The sequence below is a fragment of the Raphanus sativus genome, chromosome 6 (assembly GCF_000801105.2).
Source record: "Raphanus sativus cultivar WK10039 chromosome 6, ASM80110v3, whole genome shotgun sequence".
NCBI classification, from domain to species: domain Eukaryota; kingdom Viridiplantae; phylum Streptophyta; class Magnoliopsida; order Brassicales; family Brassicaceae; genus Raphanus; species Raphanus sativus.
The window spans coordinates 43,058,986-43,078,149 of NC_079516.1; the positions used below are offsets into that span (position 1 = coordinate 43,058,986).

The 19,164-nt window shown below is 32.8% G+C and overlaps 1 protein-coding gene and 1 long non-coding RNA gene across 3 annotated transcripts; one reads left to right on the forward strand and one right to left on the reverse strand.

The window, feature by feature from the left end:
• Positions 1-21: 21 nt before the first annotated feature.
• On the reverse strand, positions 22-1,723 carry LOC108807417 (alkane hydroxylase MAH1). Of its 2 annotated transcripts, XM_018579704.2 has the most exons (2): positions 1,443-1,570; positions 22-1,351 (listed from the first exon to the last, which is right to left on the reverse strand). In XM_018579704.2, exon 2 carries the CDS (start codon positions 1,324-1,326, stop codon positions 22-24), a length of 1,305 nt encoding a protein of 434 aa, XP_018435206.1. In that variant the 5' UTR covers positions 1,327-1,351; positions 1,443-1,570. The 2 variants fall into 2 exon arrangements, with proteins under 2 accessions (XP_018435206.1, XP_018435205.1); XM_018579703.2 differs by having other exon boundaries at positions 22-1,723.
• Positions 1,724-2,594: 871 nt separating this feature from the next.
• On the forward strand, positions 2,595-4,576 carry LOC130496976 (uncharacterized). Its single transcript, XR_008936052.1, has 3 exons — positions 2,595-3,037; positions 3,643-3,954; positions 4,241-4,576. It is a non-coding gene; the product is annotated as an uncharacterized LOC130496976 (long non-coding RNA).
• The last annotated feature ends 14,588 nt before the right edge of the window (positions 4,577-19,164 follow it).

Genomic DNA, 19,164 nt, shown 5'->3' on the forward strand with positions numbered 1-19,164 from the left:
TACAAAAGTATAGCATAACGTTCAGACCAAACGACATCTCTTAGTGACCATGACTTTAAGGCCTTGTTTCATGTGAAGAATAATAGAAGGAACTGGCTCAATCTTGTGTCCTTCAACGATCTTTATGTCATAGTTTTGTATGATTTTGACAGCCACTGTCTTCATCTGCGTCATAGCCACTTCTTTCCCCAAACAAGTTCTTGGACCGGCATTGAACGATAAAAACTTAAAAGATGGCACATGTACGGACCTTCCAGTTTCCGAAATCCATCTTTCCGGTTTAAAGTCTGATGCATCTTCTCCCCATACCGATTTCATTCTCCCTAATGAGTACAAACAAAACACAATCTTCATACTTGAATCGACTCTGTGTCCGCTTGGAAGAACGTCGGGTCTTGTAGGAGACTTGTGCTGAAATGGAACCGGTGGATATAGCCTGAGAGCTTCACACAAGGCGCCATGTAGATAAACCAACTTGTTTAGTTCTTGGGGATTGAAGGAAGAGAAACGATCAGAATCATTATAGGTTCTTGGAGATATTTTTGTGTTGATTTCTTGACGAATCCTGGTCGTTACTTCTGGATTCTCGGAGAGAAGCCAGAAGAACCAAGTGAGAGCAGAACCTGTGGTATCTCTACCTGCTAACATGAAGCTTAAAATCATGTCTCTGAGGAATTTGTCATCACCTGGATTCAGCAGCTTGTACTTGGTGGTGTCTACCTCCATGTAAGACATCAACAAATCTTTAGAAGAAGAGTCAGTGCTAGTAACGCCACGGGTTATTTTATCTGCTATGCACTCGGAGCAGACTCGATGGAAAGTGGAGTGAGCAATTTTCATCTTCAACTCATCACCAAACCCAAGCAACCTTTGCATCTTCCAAACAATCTCCGGCTTGAAATGTCTCAAAAATATCGCTTCCTCAGCTTCATCTAAAGCTCTAGCGAACTCGATATCCGGCATTTCGATCGAGAGACAACCAGGATCAATCCCGGTCGCTAAAACAAAGGTAGTGTCGAAGGTGAATCTTTGGAACACATCCTGTAAATCAACTACTAGTTTCTTCTCAGCAAAGTGATCAAGAATTGGGACAAGCCCTTTCTCTAGCTTACTCATGTTTGTTTTTAGTGTAAACCTTTGAAACTCCGGGCTACTCATCATGCTTTGAGCTGACTTCCTCAGATCTTTCCACAAATCGAAGTCGGCGTTGAAAATCCCATCTCCCAAAACATCGAACAGCTTCTTGAACTCGGATCCTTTTGGGTAGTTTGTGAAGTTTGAGCTCATGATGTGATGAATATTAGCCGGATCTACGGTGAACAACATGTCGAGGCCACCGAAACATGGGCCTCTGAAAGGAAAAGTTAAGTTTGAGGCCTCGAGAAGCTCGGTTATATAGTCGTAAACACGAGGGATCTCTACGAGTAGGCCAGGAAGCATACCGAGGAATGGCCAGTTGGTGGGAAACGAACGGTGAGGTTTCTTCATAATCAACAGATATCCAAAAAAGAAGGAGAAGCTGAGGAAAGAAACTGAGATTTCAAGTAAGCTTATCATAGCGCTATTAGAGAGAAACGTAAGAGTTCAAGGAGAAACTGAGATTTTCAAGATATGCAGACGGATATTGAAATTTCTCCGTCGTTTGGATCATAAGATGACATAAAACCTTACTTTTGTCGTTTGCTATTATTGGTCCTCACCAGCTTTGGTCGTTATCTAGCTCTGTTTTACCCACTTTTGAAACCATTAAATACCATTAGTATTAACTAGTTAATTTGATATGTATAACCGAAGAACTCCGTTTTTAATGCGGTCCTACTTGCAATCGATCAATGTCCTTCTTTCGGATTGATCAATCACGGCTAGGATTAGGGATGGCAAACTGGGTACTGGACCGCGGGCCCGGCCCGTTAGGGGTTGGTGTGGAGCGGGTTTGGGCCTAAGAATTCAATACCCGCAAAAAAGCGGGCCTTGCGGGATGGGCCTTGTGTGGTACCGGGTTGAAAGCGGGAAAGCCCACCTTATCCGCGGGATCCCACCTGTACCGCATCTAGAATCCTCGTCTTCTTCACCTGAAACAAAAAGAAAGCAATGAAACCTCGTTTTCTTCACCGAAGCATCTCTTTGTCTTCGCGGAACCACCGGAGCTTCTCTTCTTCCTCGAGCCACCACTGGAGCTTCATCGATCTACCATCGCATGCCGTAGCTTCTCTTCTTCGTTGAGCCACCACCGGAGCTTCTCTTCTTCACCCAGCCACCACCGAAGCTTCTCTTCTTCCTCAAGCGACCACCGGAGCTTCTCTTCTTCCTCGAGTCACCACCGGAGCTTCAACAATCTACCACCGCATGCCGTAGCGTAGCTTCTCTTCTTCGTTGAGCCACCACCGGAGCTTCTCTTCTTCACCGAGCCACCATCAAAGCTTCTTTTCTTCCTCCAGCCACCACCGGAGCTTCTCTTCTTCCTCGAGCCACCACCGAAGCTTCTCTTCTTCACCGAGCCACCACCGAAGCTTCTCTTCTTCCTCGAGCCACCACCGGAGCTTCTCTTCTTCCTCGAGCCACCACCTTCTCCCGTCACCGACCAGCAGGTATATATTTTCTTCCTCGAGCCACCACCGTAGCTTCTAGACTTTATATATTTTGATTACAATTTCTGCATGTGTACTTCGTAAATGATAAAATAGAATGGGGCACTGAAACATGATTTTAATCTGATATTAAGTTATTGTTTTTTATTCTTTGAAAAGACGATTAGGAAATAGAATGGTGCGTTGAAACTGCTTTGTTAATACATGTCTCGTGATTGTGTGTTACTGTCTTCTCTTGAGCATGTCTCTGATATGTAGGAACTAGTAAAATTAGTAAGCATTAGTAGCAACTGTTTGTATTGAACTGTGCAAGTGTATTACTGATATGTCTTTTGACATAGTCTCTGATATGTCTTTTTTTTTCTGGTGTTCTGTATATGAATATGTTTTGTCTCGAGCTGATGGTGAACAAGGAGGAAAAGAAGATACAAAACAGAGCTGAAATCGTTGTAAGTTCAATATACTCTTATCATCTGATATGTCTGAATCGTTGGAGAACTCGATGTATTGATAGGAGAACATGCTTTGGTGCTTTCTGTTCCATATCTGATTTGTCTTCTTCTCTTGTTGTCTTTATTTGTGTTCTGTGGTGAGGTGATGGAGCTATGGTGAACACGGAGACGCCTGGATTTTCTGTTTTAGTTTATTACAAGTTGGGATTTCATGTTTAAGTTTCTTGCATTTGTTTCAGTATTATAATTTGGTGTTCTTGCTTTGTTACATTGTTGTTACAGCAACGAAAAAGACTACTATGATTTGGTATTTTCTTTGTTTTATTACATTGGTGTTTTGTTTCTGGATAACAAGAAAGAGATTTTATTTAATCATTGGTGTTTTTTGTTTTGTTTTTATCAAGTCAGCAACGACACATTAGATAGCAAAACAATGCAGTATTACTTTGTTATAACAAAGTCGCATAAAGGGATGTTTGATACAAGACTAATCTTGTTTACTTTGTACTGTCATTAACTCAATGTTCTGATCGTATAACTCTATGGTAAATGACGTTTATGTTTGTGGTCTGCTAAAATTCATTATTGTTTTCGTGTGTTAGTGCAGGAAGAAGCAGACAGACTGTCTGAGAGAGTGTATTATCCATTATCCCGCGGGACGGCCCGCGAAGACTTGCTAGGAATGCGGTACGGGATTGGGCAGCTATGTTGAGGACCGCATCCCGCGCGGGACAGGCCCGCCGTGTACCGCCAGAAGACGAACCCGCAGCGGGACGGGACGGTGCGGGACGGAAGAGCCCAATTGCCATCTCTAGCTAGGATCGTTTGATCCGAACCAGATTCAGCACGAAGAAAAACTAGAAAATTTCAGCAACAACAAAAATGGTCTGATTTTATCTAGGATATCATTTCTGGTGAGTTTTGACCTCTATCTACTTTTTAAAGCTATTGTTGAGTCTAATTTCCTTTTCGAGACGAGACGTTCAAGTTGTAGAGGTTTGGGAGATGAATGTACTCTTTCTCTAGAGAAATTTTCTCACCCCATCTTTTACTTTCTTATTAATAATGCATATTCTTCATCAGTGTGATAATTGATAAACAAACTTTTTGCCATTTCTGACTATGAGTTTTGGTGTTTCTAAGTATTTTTGGTGTTCATTGAGTCTTTTCATGTTGAAACATGTTGGAATGGAGTTTTAGGTGCAAAGAGTGAGGATCGAAGTAAAATATCTATGACGCTTGATCATATACTTGAATTGGTCGATCAAATGCCCAAGAACACGCCATAAAGCCGAATGGGAAACAGATCGAAGAGAAGAGCAAATAAATTGGTCGTCTCTCACATACTTGTTTAACCTCATGGCTTAGCATCTCGACTTTTGCAATAAAATCACGGTTTCGATTCTGATTATTCTTAGTTAGCAGTTTAACGACACAGAGCTAGGATGATTGATTTCTACTTCAATCTCTAATAAATAATCGTCAAATGTGTTGGACATTGAAATTGTGTATTCATCAATCAAATAAGTAGCCTACACATCTTCTATTATGATCCAACACATATTTGATCATTTTTCTTAATTAATTCACTCGCCTCTAAAACCTCAAAATCCTTGTATTTTCGAGAGAGTCACAACGCTAAAAGCTTGACCAAACCTTAGATTATATATTGACAAAATATTATCTTGTTAAACAATATATTTTTTTTAAAAATAATTTAGCATCACCAAATCTTCTTTATTCCACAAAAGTGTGTCACACACAACATCTTTATGTGTAACAAAGTTACCACAAACCAAACTCCATCAACATATGTTAAATCATTGTCCATGTAAAATAACATGTCAAGCTCACTTAAAGTTACACGGACCAAACTCCAACGAAGCAAATCTTTCAACATCCTTTTTGTGTACATATTGCAACGATAGATCAAACTCCAATTTCTAGAATTTAAAGGAGTGACCTAATCACCTCTTATCTGACCCAGACCCCTCTCAATCATTGTGGTATCAAGGATACAACTATTTTCTTTTCTTCTTTTATTTTTCTTTTAATTTCCGAAAACCTTTACTTTTTAACGGATTTCTTATCAAAACATGTTCTTACTTATCAAAACTTACTCTCTATAACCAAATCACAATCACGTTTGTGGAAACACCGTAATCTTATGGTTAAGATTTAAAGGTTTTTGTACTCAGATTTGGGATTTGAATCCCAAACCATGTAAATTATTGCAGATTGCAGAAAATCTATATTTCAAGTTTCGGAAAACGATTTATTAAACAATTATTATACAGGTAATAACGGTCTATAATATTTCACATAATTGTAGTATCATAGTAATAAATTAGCATTAAAAAAAAAACCCAAATCACGTTACTGGGCTGAGGCCGTATGCGTATCATCTTCGGTGAATTGGTTGAACAAAATTGTTTTGCCAAATTGGGCCTTTTATAAGACGAATTCTTATCAAACCAAAATATCATTGTTTCCAGTTTAGTACGTGGTGGATATGATTGGTCCCGAGGGATATTCATTCTTTTTTGATAAATGAACAACTATTCTATTATTCGAATATTAATTTTTGTTTTTAATCAGTTTGTTGACAACAACAAAAATTCTTATTTTAGATTAATGTATGAGGCCGACCATATTCTAAGAAGCGACCACAGTCGTACTAAATAATTATTAATCTTAAAAATATAAAAATAAATCTCAAATTAATCTCTGATTAATCTCCACTTAATTTTCATTTAATTAATTTAACTCTAGGCTCTAGTCGACCTATGCACCTTGCGTGTTTCTGAACGAGGGGCCAAATGAATACAAATGAACTGCTCTTTGTAATTATTCAATAGGCTCATGTTTGTAAAACCGGCTCATCAAAATTTAAATTAAGGAATGATGATGCTTATAAAAGAAGAGATAATAATAATTATATTAGGGTGTCAAAATGAATTAATTCGCGCAATACAACTCATCTCATGATGACCTTAGATCTTTGATGAACTATTCAGTTCGGTTCATTAACTACATGTAAGTTTTAATATGTAAAATCAAACTTAGGTCATCATGATCACAAGTTAAATGAGTTAGATCACAATCTATTAAAAAGTAAATAAAATCATAATATAACATAAAATTTTAAGATATTATAATAAAATTTAGAACATATATTAATTAAATATTAAAATAAGTTTTAAATGTGAAAGGGAAATACCTAATTCAAGATTAATGATTTTGTGGAAAAAGCTATGGCCTAATATGTTTTCATATAAGGTTATTTTGATTTAAGAAAATTTAAATAACTTTAGAATATAATAATATTTTTCTAAAAAAGTCTTAGATAATGTATTCATCTTATATAATTACAATTAGGTGATTTTCCCGTGCTCATGCACGGATATAACTATTTATAAACTAAATATATTATAATAACAGATTTCTATTTACTTTTAATTTTATTAATTTATAATTTTATGCATAATTTATATTAATAATATTATATTAATTTAATTAGACATGTGATTTTAAATATGTTATATCTAGTTTGTTTTGTTGATCAGTTATCATTTGGATATATTAGATTGCATCTATTTCTCTAAATTCAACTATAATATTTTTATTCTAAATATATTAAAAATTTGATTAATTTTCTTATTTGTATTTAGTTAGTTGTTGTCTTAGATATATAAATATATTTTAGGAATATTATGTATACCTTAAGATATATTGTGCTTAGATTGAAATAAAAAAAAACTAAAGTGTCTGATTCCAAATTACATGATTTAATATAAACATAATATTATGAAGTCTCCTACATATATATATAATTGTTTACAAAAAAACTAAATTGTAGTTGACTATTTTTATTTTCATTTGTTAATATGTTTTTAGTTATCCTCTAATTTATATTAAAATAAATTATTATTATTATAAATTATAAAATTGTTATTGCAATTAATTTATAATTTTGGATATAAGTTGGATTAGTCGAGTTATTCATGTTGTGAGTATATTGATATACATATACAGTAGAATCTCTATAAATTAATACTCAATAAATTAATAATATCTATAAGTGAATAAATTTCTTCGGTCCCGAGTTGGGCTGGTTCAAAATATAATACAAATCGATAAAATAATAAGATAATATTTTTTTAGAAAATCCTATGTAAATATATAGTCCCACTAAAATCAAAATAAATAATATATCTCTATATATATTTCATATAAATACAAACTAATCATTATATTGTTGGTTTTATATTCACAATGAATATACCTCTATTTTTTCTTAACATTTTATTTTGATAATGTTTAGTAAAATTATATCGAAAAATCATATATAAGTTAGGGATATGAAACATAAAATATAACCAAGTACAGTATAATTTAAATTAATACTCTATAAATTAATATATAGTAAAAACCTATATAAAATAATATAGTTTTATAGTTCCAAATTGAGTTTTTGGTTCAATTAATATATCGATAAATTAATCATCTCTATAAATTATAAAAATATAGTTTCAGTATAGTCTCAACATTATTAATTTATAGAGATTTCACTGTAATATAATAAAATAATATGAAATTCAAATTTTTAAAATTTTATAATTGTACAAACGATAAAATAAAATCTATTTTTATTTATAAAATAAAAATAGATAAAATAGAAAAATCTTAAAAATAAAATATTTGTAAATTAATATCTCATTAAATTAATAAAATTTCAAAGTACCAACATTATTAATTTATAGAGGTTCTACTGTATTCTTTCCAATTTGAATAATCAAACGCATGAGCTAACTCTTGCTTATTAAAACTCATTCATATACTTCAAAATATAGTTCATGCTCATTAAAAAAAAGTTGAACTGAGTCAGTTCATGAGCTTATGGCTCATTTTGACATCTCTTGTTAATAAATGGTATAAGTATTATTGTTAAACAAGAATAGTTATATGTTAATCCATAATATATGTTAATCAACGGCAGAAAAACATAAATTACTGTTTGATTTTTCCTTACTTTACTTATTTTCAGTTTATATTTCCTATTTACAAAATCCAGTAATTTTGTGATTTTACTATTTTCTTATAAAAATACTAGTAATAGAATTATTTATATTAGTGTTTTATTAGAGAAATATATAGTTCTATTTTACTTTTTTTATAGTTTTTATTCAAAACACATAATATTTCCTTTTGTTTTTAGAGAAATAAAAACATTTGAGAATATAATTATTACAAAATATATTACTATATTAATATATAGACAATACTATACATTCCAATCTTATGAATAATCTATTCTATTAAAATAGAAGTACATTTTAAAAATATCTCTTTGTTTTAGTATTATTTACAATGATATGCCATTGAGCATTTAATTAATCTTCATATATTAATGCTTGTCTTTTTCAGTTATTTAATGTGTGTTTCTTAAAAAAAATTTGTCTTTTTTTTTAATTAAAGTATTTCCAAAATTAAATTCTATTTAATGTGTGTTACCTTTTATGATTTTTTAATCTTTTTCTGTTTAATTAATACATTTCTAAAATCGAATTCGAAATAAAAAAAGTTTGGCAGCAATAATTAATAAACCTAACTTATATTATTCATTGTTTTTCATATATTCTTATATATGTGTGTGTGTTTGGAAATAGTTAATAAACATAGCTTTGAATATTTAATAAACAATATTATTTTTAAATATGTAATTATATTTTATTATTTATTAGTAATAACTAAAAATAAAAGTCACATTAAAACAATCATTTATATAATATATAAATATATTATGTCACATATATTTTTCATATAAATAATACCACAATGTAAGTTCAGCATGATAAATGTTGAAAATATAAAATATATAACACTATATATTTTAAATAATATATACAACAATTTTATTATACATTATCATAAGTTTTGATCCATAAAAAAATACATTTGTACGGATATATTGGGTCATATTCTAAAAGTATGGATTATACAATTGATGGGTTATAAAACAAAATAAAATTACTCAATATAAATTATAAATTATTATGTTTAAAAATGTCATATAAACAATTATTTAATCGGGTAAATTTTAAAAATACATATTATCTCTTATACAGATAAATACTTATTACAAATTTAGATCATATTCCTAGATTTTTTAACTAATTAAAATTTTCAAAAAAATCTATATTTTTTGAAATTTTGCTAACGTGATTTAAAATATTTTCATAGTGCATACACCTTCTCTATTTTGAAAACTATTGATACCCGCTCGGTCGAGCGGGTCAAATCTAGTAGTATTTTACTTGCTAAACTCCGTTTAAACTCGGTTATTTTTATTGGCATTCAGACTTTGTTAGTCATTGTAATATAAATTTCTATAAGATAAACTAATACTTGAATTAATCAAAATGATCTATATTAATATCCGCTTACTAACTTTTCATACTAATGACTATGATCGATCTGATCATCATCATATTGTACCAAAAGACCAAATACATCTTCAATTATTTTATAGGAATATAAATGAGATACATTATTTTCTCATTCATCAAATTAATATTTGAGAGATATCACCTCTGAATGAAATCTTTTATCGTTAAGAGAATCAATTCTAACAGAAAATATCAGTATGTGTTATTTAAAAAAATATCCGTAGGTGTATTATTTATGTAATTACGGTAATAGGTGGAAACCTAATTAAGAGTCTAGAAAGATTTGTTTGAGACATTATACAAGAAACAAAATATATAAAAAAAAAAGTTATTATAGAAAAAGCAAAGCTTTCATGTTTAAAGAAAAAGAAGGAGAAAAACAGACAAAACCTAGAAAAGAGAAGAAAGGAGAAGTGGAAAAAAAGTTATAAGAAGAAGGAACATATTAATTGCGTTTCGAATCGACGAAAGCTAAAGATACGAGTCTGTGTGTCCCACGTGACGTTTCGTTCAACCAAACCTTTTTTCTTGAAACTGTTCGTTCGACCAAACTTTAAAATGTATTCTCTTTCTTCAGTGTTTTCAAAGTGCATGTATCTAATCAAAATGTATGTTTTTTTATAAAGGGTTTTCTTATCAAAATGTATGTTTTTTTTTTGAGAAAGAAATGTACATTTTTCTTATCAAAATGTATGTTAAACTCTTCAAGAAGGATAGATGTTCAACATTAAATTGTAGATTTCTTAAGGAAATTAAGAATGTTTGAACAATGTAGGTTGAAAAAAAAAAGAATAATGTAGCTTGTCCACGTTGTTTTTTCTTTTAACTACTTGTCCACTTTGTTTTTTTTTTTTTTGAAACTAAAAACAGTACTGTTTGGAGTATAACTTTTTTTTTCTGATAAGGATGTGAGTTTCATTTATCAAATGAGAAAGATTGTAACTAGTACAAAAGTTTAAAAGGAGAAAGCAATCCCAAGCCAAAAAAAAAATGGTAGCTTAATTAAGACAGAAGAAGCTGAGATGATCCATTAGTCATGCATCAACCAGGTTCTCATTAGGTGCTTGAAGTTCCTACGGTTCTTCCTTGCCAAAATAGCATTCCTGATCTGTCTGTCAATCTCTTTGAAACAAACTTGTGGAGGTGTTGACGGTCCGTTGTGAAGGCGTTGATTTCTTTCACGCCACAATCTCTAGATCACTGCTTGGACTGTTAATTTGAAGTTTGGAGTATAACTTATAAGAGAGTTTCAAAAAAAAAAAAAAAAAGAGTTTCAAAAAAAAGGAGTATAACTTATAAGCAAACCTTTACATATCCTCTTTAAAACTCAGGTAGATGCAACAGTTTATTTAATTTAATGTTGCATGTAACTAAAACTGATTTAAATACAGAATAAACACATTTATCTCTTATTATTTATTTGGTTTTTCTGTTTCAAAATAAATGCATTTTTCTTTAACATAGACTAGATTCTGACCCGCTTGCACAAGAATGAGTATATTTTTAATTTTATTTTAAAAGATGGTTATTTAGAAAGTGGTTATTTAAATGCAGTTACCAAATAACTGTTACACTAAACATATATCAATTTTTAGAAGGTGGTTATGATTATTAAGATGCAATTATAAAATAAATAGTTGAAATGAACATATATCAATAAGTCATGTTCCTAATTTAATAGAATAAATTAGATTTTGATCTGCTCTTTTAAATGCGGGATTATTTAGTTTGTAATCTAATTTGTTTTTTATAAATAACCTATTGTAAATAATATAAGTCCATACTTTATATTTTCTTATATTTTATAAGTCAACTATTATTTGGCTTTTTTAATGAATGTTAAATTTATTCATCCGAAAAACTGTTTTTACAATGAATACATGTGTACACTGAATAAATAATTTTAGATTATGTTTGAGACCAGTAAAACAGAGGTTGAAAAAATAATAGGTTGTTGTGTCACCGACTTCCAAGCCACACTCCCATGGTTTTTTCATGTCGGTTTTCCCTAATATATATATATGTGTGTGTGTGTGTTTATAAACATATAAAAAATCAAAATATATGTTTGTATCATTTTAGGCAAGTAATAAGATTACAAATATTTTTAGAATATTTTTATGACCAATTAGACACGTTTTAGGAAGTCGGAATATTTCAAATATTTTTAGAATATTATTTTAACTGAAATTTTCTAATGAAAACATAAGTCGGAATATTATTTTAACTGAAATATGTTTTCTCTTTCTTTTCATAAACAAATGTTTTATAATGATATACTGTTAAAATATTAGAAAAATTTTAACCTGAAATATAAGATTTATAAAATTAGACCATAGAACTCACTAAAGAAGAATCATGGGAAGACGACGTATTTCCCCACCAGAACTATGGCATAGTAATAAATGTACACAAAGTTTCGAGGTCGTCCTAATTGCACATCATCAAAGTTTGAAAACCCGTTTCCACATAATAGGAAAGTTCGAACCTCGTTTCCACCTAAACTTTCGAAATCGAACTAGTATCAACAAATGTCGGTTTAAAATTGGTTAAAGTTTCCTAAACCTAAGCTTAACCAATCGCTTACTTAACTAAACCAAAAACTACCCAATTATAACCCGATTAGAGAATAAAACCCCGATTAAACAACTAAACCAACCAACCCAGAACCCGATTAGAAGCCCTAAATCACCAATCTGTCATGAAGAAGAACGGCCACTCTCTCTCACTCGATTGTGCTCCTCTGATTGTCTCCGATTGTGTTTAGTCTAGGTAATCTCTCGACATCTCTTCTCTCCTCTTCTCTTCTCTCCTCTTCTCTCCTCTCCTCTCCTCTCCTCTCCTCTCTCTCTCTCTCTCTCTCTCTCTCTCTCTCTCTCTCTCTCTCTCTCTCTCTCTTCTCTCTCTCTCTCTCTCTCTCTCTCTCTCTCTCTCTCTCTCTCTCTCTCTCTCTCTCTCTCTCTCTCTCGTTGTTTCTTTGTCCCTCTGTGTCTCTCTGTTTTGATCTCTGTGTGTGTCTCACTCTCGTTGTCTCTTTGCAGGAATCAACAATGGAGTCATTCACTGATGTGAATGTAGAGTGGAATGATGTACCTGAATTCAACCCAGGAACACCTGATGATGATGTCGACTCTGATGGTGAAGATCGAAGAGAGCGTAACGATTCATGGCTCATCAATTATAGATGACTTATAAGTAACATGGATTTTTTTGGTCGATTTAAATAGGTTTGTATTTGATGATTATGCTGTATACAATTTATATACTCTTTGAAATAAAATCACCCTTTAAAAAATGATGATCAATGATTTAAATGATGTTATTAATTATTGCAGGAAAGAAAATATTTTGTCATCAAATTATATACTTAATAAGTTATGTTAAGCTGGCTTCTTATGATCATTGAATAATTATGGTAAAATATATACAAAGCAACGATTTCACCAAAAAGATATTTTTTTTTGTCATCGGAGTATTATAAAAAAAACTTAGTTTGCATCCATATGACTAGAGGTATCTAGCCATCTTGGTGCATAACCATCTACGAAGGGACATAAGAGGTCTCGCGTTCTTGTGCCTTTAGCTAAGCCATCTGCTCGAACATTCAGAACTCGGGGGATGAAAGATATCGAAATTTCCAGAAACCTAGCTGCATAAGTTTTAATCTCTTCCAGCTCCATCGCCATTGCAGGCCAGTCTTCCTCTTGGTTGATGATGTTCACAAGTTGCTGACAATCAGATTCAAAGTGCATGACGTTTTTACCAAGCTTTAGCATCTCTTGCATCGCCCAACTCAATCCTTCAGCCTCTGCATGTAATGGTTATTGCGCTTTCCCACCTTTTGCTCCATATGACAGTATCGCGTTCTCGTGTAGCATAACGAACCCGAGCCCACATCTTTCTTTCTCGTTTATCCAGGAGGCATCAACTTGGCATCTCCATATATTTTTATCATGTTCCTCTGTTTCCGCCAGAGCGTTAGGTGCTGTTACTTCTTCGTCTGCGTCGATCAGCCTCCGGATAACTTGGGCTAGGAACCAGCTCTGTGACTCATTCTCAGCGAGTTGCAGTGTCTCCAGAGGTGTAATATCTTTGTCATTGTAAAGCTTCTCGTTCCTCGATTTCCATATATACCACATAAGCCATGGGAAGATCCTTGTCGTTTCTGCGCTTGCGCCTTGTTCTTGTGCTCTCCATAGTAGGAAGTCAATGTTGCCATACACAGAGTTACACGGGAACAACCCCGGAGCTGTTGGTTTCGCAGATAGCGCCCATACTTGCAAGGCTGGCGGGCATTCGAAAAGCATGTGGTTTATAGTTTCTTCCTCCGCTCTGCATCTTACACACGTACTGTCCGTTGTACAATGTCGTTCTTTAAGTCTCTTAGCCGTGGTTATGTAGCCAGATACAGCTTGCCATATAAAGTGCTTAAGTTTCCTAGGTGCTTTTGTCTTCCATGTGGCCTTTTTCAGGAGAGTTAAGCTCGGTTCTATCACTTCCGGGGACCTCAACGTTTGTCGGAGATTGCGTGCCACTTCATACCCGGACTTCACCGTGTAGATTCCAGATTTAGTGAACTCCCAGCAATAACAATCTGGGCTTCCTATTTTACTTACTTTGATGGCTAGTATGCTTGGTATATCCTCGGGTTTGATGAACACATTTAATCTGTCCAGATTCCAGTCTTGGCGATCATGGTCAATTAGGTGATGAACTCGAAGATCTTGATCCCGTATGAACTTCTTGCTGCGTGCCGGGCGTGCCGGTTTTATAGGTAGCCAAGGTTCCTCCCACACCTTTGTATCATGTCCATTACCTATTTTCTTTTGGAGGTCATGTTTCAGAACCTCTTTAGCAGCAGTGATGCTTCTCCACCCATATGATGGGTTATTCGCCTTATCGACAAACATTGGGTTCTTTTGAAAGGAAGGTACCAAAAAGATATATATCTTTTGATTCTATCTATAATTAATAAAAGTGTAAAATAGCATAGTTGTTCTACAGATCAAAATATTCTGTAAGAGGATAAATCAGACTATATTTTTTTTTAAAAAAACAACCAATTAGTGTAGAAAATATATAAAAAATACTTGACTCTAAAACGGATAGATAGAAAGTCAAGTAAATTATAATTTACTAGGGTAAACCCGCCCTACGGGCGGGCGAATGAATAAACTAACAATACAAATTTGAAATTCTAATTTAATTTTAACTGAAAATACAATTAAGGTTCATAATTGTTTTGCAACAATCTTAGCTATGTATTTTAAAGTTTATTTTAGAAATTATCAACTTATCGAATTGTAGTAAAAATTTTAAAATAATTATTTAATTCCTGTCGGAGTTTCTTTTAGTTTAACTATGCCAATAAGACACACAGTTTTTTAAAATTACAGAAACTATGAAACATTAGATATTTATTAAAGTTTATGTTTATATTATAACATTTACTAAATGTTATTTTTAAATTGTTATTTTCAATTTCTCTTATTATGTTCATCTCTGACGGTTAAAATTGTTTGATGTTATGTTATTCAACTTCAAGAATTTTGCATAATTCAATAATTTTGTTATTATATTTGTTATATCTTGTTAGTTTTCATTTCTCTTAGAATTTTCTGATTATGTATTAATCATTGATTGTTGTTTCATCATTTTTAAATTGATTTTTCAAAGCTAAGTTTTATGACTAAAAATGAAAAAGTCAGTGGTACAGTCTATTTTAAAATTTTTTAACTCTCAAGTCAAGAGTTATAGTGCATGTCGACAGTTCTTGAATTGATTTTTAACTCTCATGTAAGCTTGTTGTTACTGCCATCAAGGGACCAACTTGACTGTAAACCAAATCAGACAACTCACCCTTAACAGCTGGACTTATGCTTATTTCTCGACTAAGTTTGATAAAACATGAACACTTATGATGATGATAAAATTGACCTTCATTACATTTACACGAAGCTGCCTGTGTAATTTGTAAAACATTTTTTTGTTTGTCTTTTTCTTTTTTTTTTCTTACTGATATGATCATCTTTTATCTATGACATTTGAGAACAGCCACTTTATTATAAGCTTAATTAACAGCAATAGATTCAATGAATAAAATTATCGATAAGAAGTGGAAACTAAGAAGCCTTTGAAGTTGTTCAAAAAAAAAGCCTTTGAAATAGAAGTGAGAACAATATAAAAGAATCATGTTTAAATTCTTCATTTTGATTCTGAGCTTTCTAGTGACCTATGATGCTTTTGGATGTACCTGTATCTCGTGCTATCAGCAGTCTGTTCTGCTCTCACCTAGTTTACAACTTAGAAAATCAGAGACAGTGGAACTTGTTAACATCTGCATCACCCGTGCCTTTACACTTCTTCATCTCCTTCTCCAAAGCTTTTTCTATAAACTTTATGAACCAATTTCCAGCTTCTTTTTCTATCTCTTTAGTCAACTTCATTGTATTCCTAACCCGGAAGGAGGAGCAACTGATGATTTCCTCTTCTCATCGTTTGATCTGATCAACAGATAAATCATTGGTATAGTGCATTTTAAGAATTTTTCGAACCAGTCTTGAACCGGTGTCGTAAAGTCGCGAGCATGTGAACCATTGACGATGGCAGACATGAGGGTCGACTGAAACAAATGTAAAAAAGCAAAATCCACAAATCTTTTAAGAAAACAAATTCAAAATCAAGAAAGTAAAATCTTAAATAATCCACAACCGACCTTAAAAATCTGGAAAGTTCGTAGAAGAAACTTATGATGAACTGGCGAGGATATCCTGGAGGAGACAAAGTAGTGTGGTCGCTTCCTGAAAGTGATTCTTTGCAATTATTTGAGAAAATCTATAAATCTCAATCCATGTTCCACTCTTTGTCATCAAATTCGGCATCTCAATCGGTGGGGAGCAGGACCTGGTTTTCAAATCAGAAAAGGAAGATGGATGAGTTAGTCATTTCTGAGAAAGTAAGCTTACTGCTTGATTGATTCAGAAGATGGTTTTCAGAGAAAGAAGGCTAACCTTTTATACTCGCAGTACACCGCCTCACATTCAAGACTACATCTGATTGATTGAATTAACTGGAAGCGTTTCAGTGATGAAGATCAGACGTCGCAATCGAACAAAAAGAGGAGATGAACCCTATTTTTTTTTAGACGACCTAGAGAGAAGATTAGGGTCGACTCTATTGGGCTGGCCGGGTGGTCTCATCCTAAAGCTCAAACACATTGTAAAACCCGTAACAATAAATGTTAGTTAAATGAAACGCTGTGTTTTAGTTAATGGACACGTGTTGCGACCAGAATGATCGAATTGATGATGTGGCGTCCTAACTGTCGCAACAGAAGAGATACACCATACTTTATAGTAATAGATAAGGGTGATCGATTTACATTCGCCGTTATGACATGTACCTAAAATATTCTGACATCAACGTGATTGTTAATTAAAAACAAACTAGCAGTAGGTATAGGAAACTCTCATTGCGAGACAAAAAGCCACATGAACAAGTACATTAAACACACATGTTTAAAATCTAAACACACGTGCACAACAAGTGACAGGAAAATAATTGAACTTTGATAATGGACGACTCTGAAAAACAACACTCGACACATCATTCGTTTTGGGTCATTTCCTCCCGACAACGAAAACGACTGAACAGAATTGTTTTAACACTGCTCCTGCCAAATTCATCAGTCGTTATATTCGCCGAACTTAGTCTAATTTTATTACTGCACTAATAGTAACGTGTACATGTAACGTATCCCGTATACTGTTACTCTTGTTATATAATCCATATTATATGTTATGTCCTTAATCGCACGTTCATGGCTAATGAGCCGCAAAAACCCATTCATTTAGCTCGTGAGTTTCACTCCGTGCGCGGTCAATATGCTAATTTTCAAAAGTTCACAAACTTTTTTAACTGCAATCACACCATAATCATCCTTACACGATATTGCAAATGACTTCTCGATAGATAACACAATATTTTAGTATTCTGGTTTTAGAACGTTTAACTCTGGAACTTTATCTTGATAAGTGACCAAAAATAAGTGTATTTTGATAACATAGGTAAACAAACTAATTATTTTTAACATCTCCAAATATGCACAATCAGTGGCGGATGTACGTTCATAGGAGCGGGGTCACGTGCCCGCAACTTATTTTTCATTTTCTTCAACCAATCCTATGATAATTATTTTTAACTGACTTAAAACCTATAATAGTGATCCCCATTAGTTCAAGTTCTATGCTAGTGCCCCCAGCTATAAACTGTCCTAGATCCGCCACTGTGCACAATAATATACCAATTTTAAAAGCTTTCAGCAAGAGCTTTTTACTGAAAGCTCTTTGTTAAAAAAAGACACATTTTCTCGTAGCTTTTTGTTCTGTAGTTTCTTTTTTTTTTGGTAAAATTGTTCTGTAGTTTTTCTCTGCTCTTGATGTGCAACCTGAGCTTTGGTTGATCAAACTCTTAAAAACATTTTATAACTAAAATTTTATAAAGTAGGTTGAAAAGAAAAGGTTTTTAAAACATTGTTTTATCTTAAGCATTACGATCTATTCTCAAGCGAACAGACAATGCAAATCTGAGCTTTGGTCGATCAAACTCTTAGAGAATGTGGCTAAGCACGAGCTTCTCTGGATTCCTTCCTAGGCCGGCTATGTGCCCCACACCTACTAAAGTTCAATTTTGTTAATACAAATAACAAACACACATTGTACTTCGTTCTGTTATTACAGCCACACCTTAACTAGTGCCCCCCCCCCCCCCCCCCCCCCCACACACACACACTTTCCTTTATGTTAACACATTACTAAGATGAATATATCGTTTCTCAACTGACTTCGATGATTAGTGTGCGACTCGGCCAAGATTCCGGTTATCTATATAAAATATATGCACTAATCTTTTTAAGTTAGCAAAAGCACACATCAAAGTTCACATTCAACGAAAAAGTAGAACCGCAATAGATAGACAATAGTAAAGAAAGAAAAATGACAGTGTTTGCCTATAAACCATCATACTTTCTCTTTTCGATTACAATGTTCAGTCTTTTTTCTGCAAACATATGCAAAGTTAAATAAGATTACAACTTTTAAAAGGGTCCCAAAAACGAAATCATTATAATTAAAATTCCCCTAAATTTGGAAATTCTTAGTGGCAAATCAATGCAAAGTATGTGCATACTTGTGTACATGTGCGGGTGTGTCTGTTTGTAGGACCATAAGGGTGGGGGATATTATCCGCTGTGGTGTACTTACACGCATCAGGTTAAATACATGATAAAATATTTTACTCAATTATTGACAAATAATTATTGAAACACTATTACAAAACATGAAGAGCAAGATGTGCATCTTGGGGTTTTGGAATTCTGTGGATATATGTTAAGGCTAATAACTATTCACTCCGTTTCAAAAAGATGTATATTCTAGATTTTTCACAATTCTTAAGAAAATACGGAAAATTTTGACAATATATGCATTATTTTCTTTATTTAGTTATTTTTTATGATTTTTAACTAATCAAAATTCAGTGAACACAATTAATGTTTTTGAAATTTACAATTTGCTATTATTACATACATTGAAAATGTAAAATATGAATCGTTCAGAAATATTGTTTTCTAAAACATGGATCATTAGTTCTGAAACAGAGCGAGTATATACTAGACTT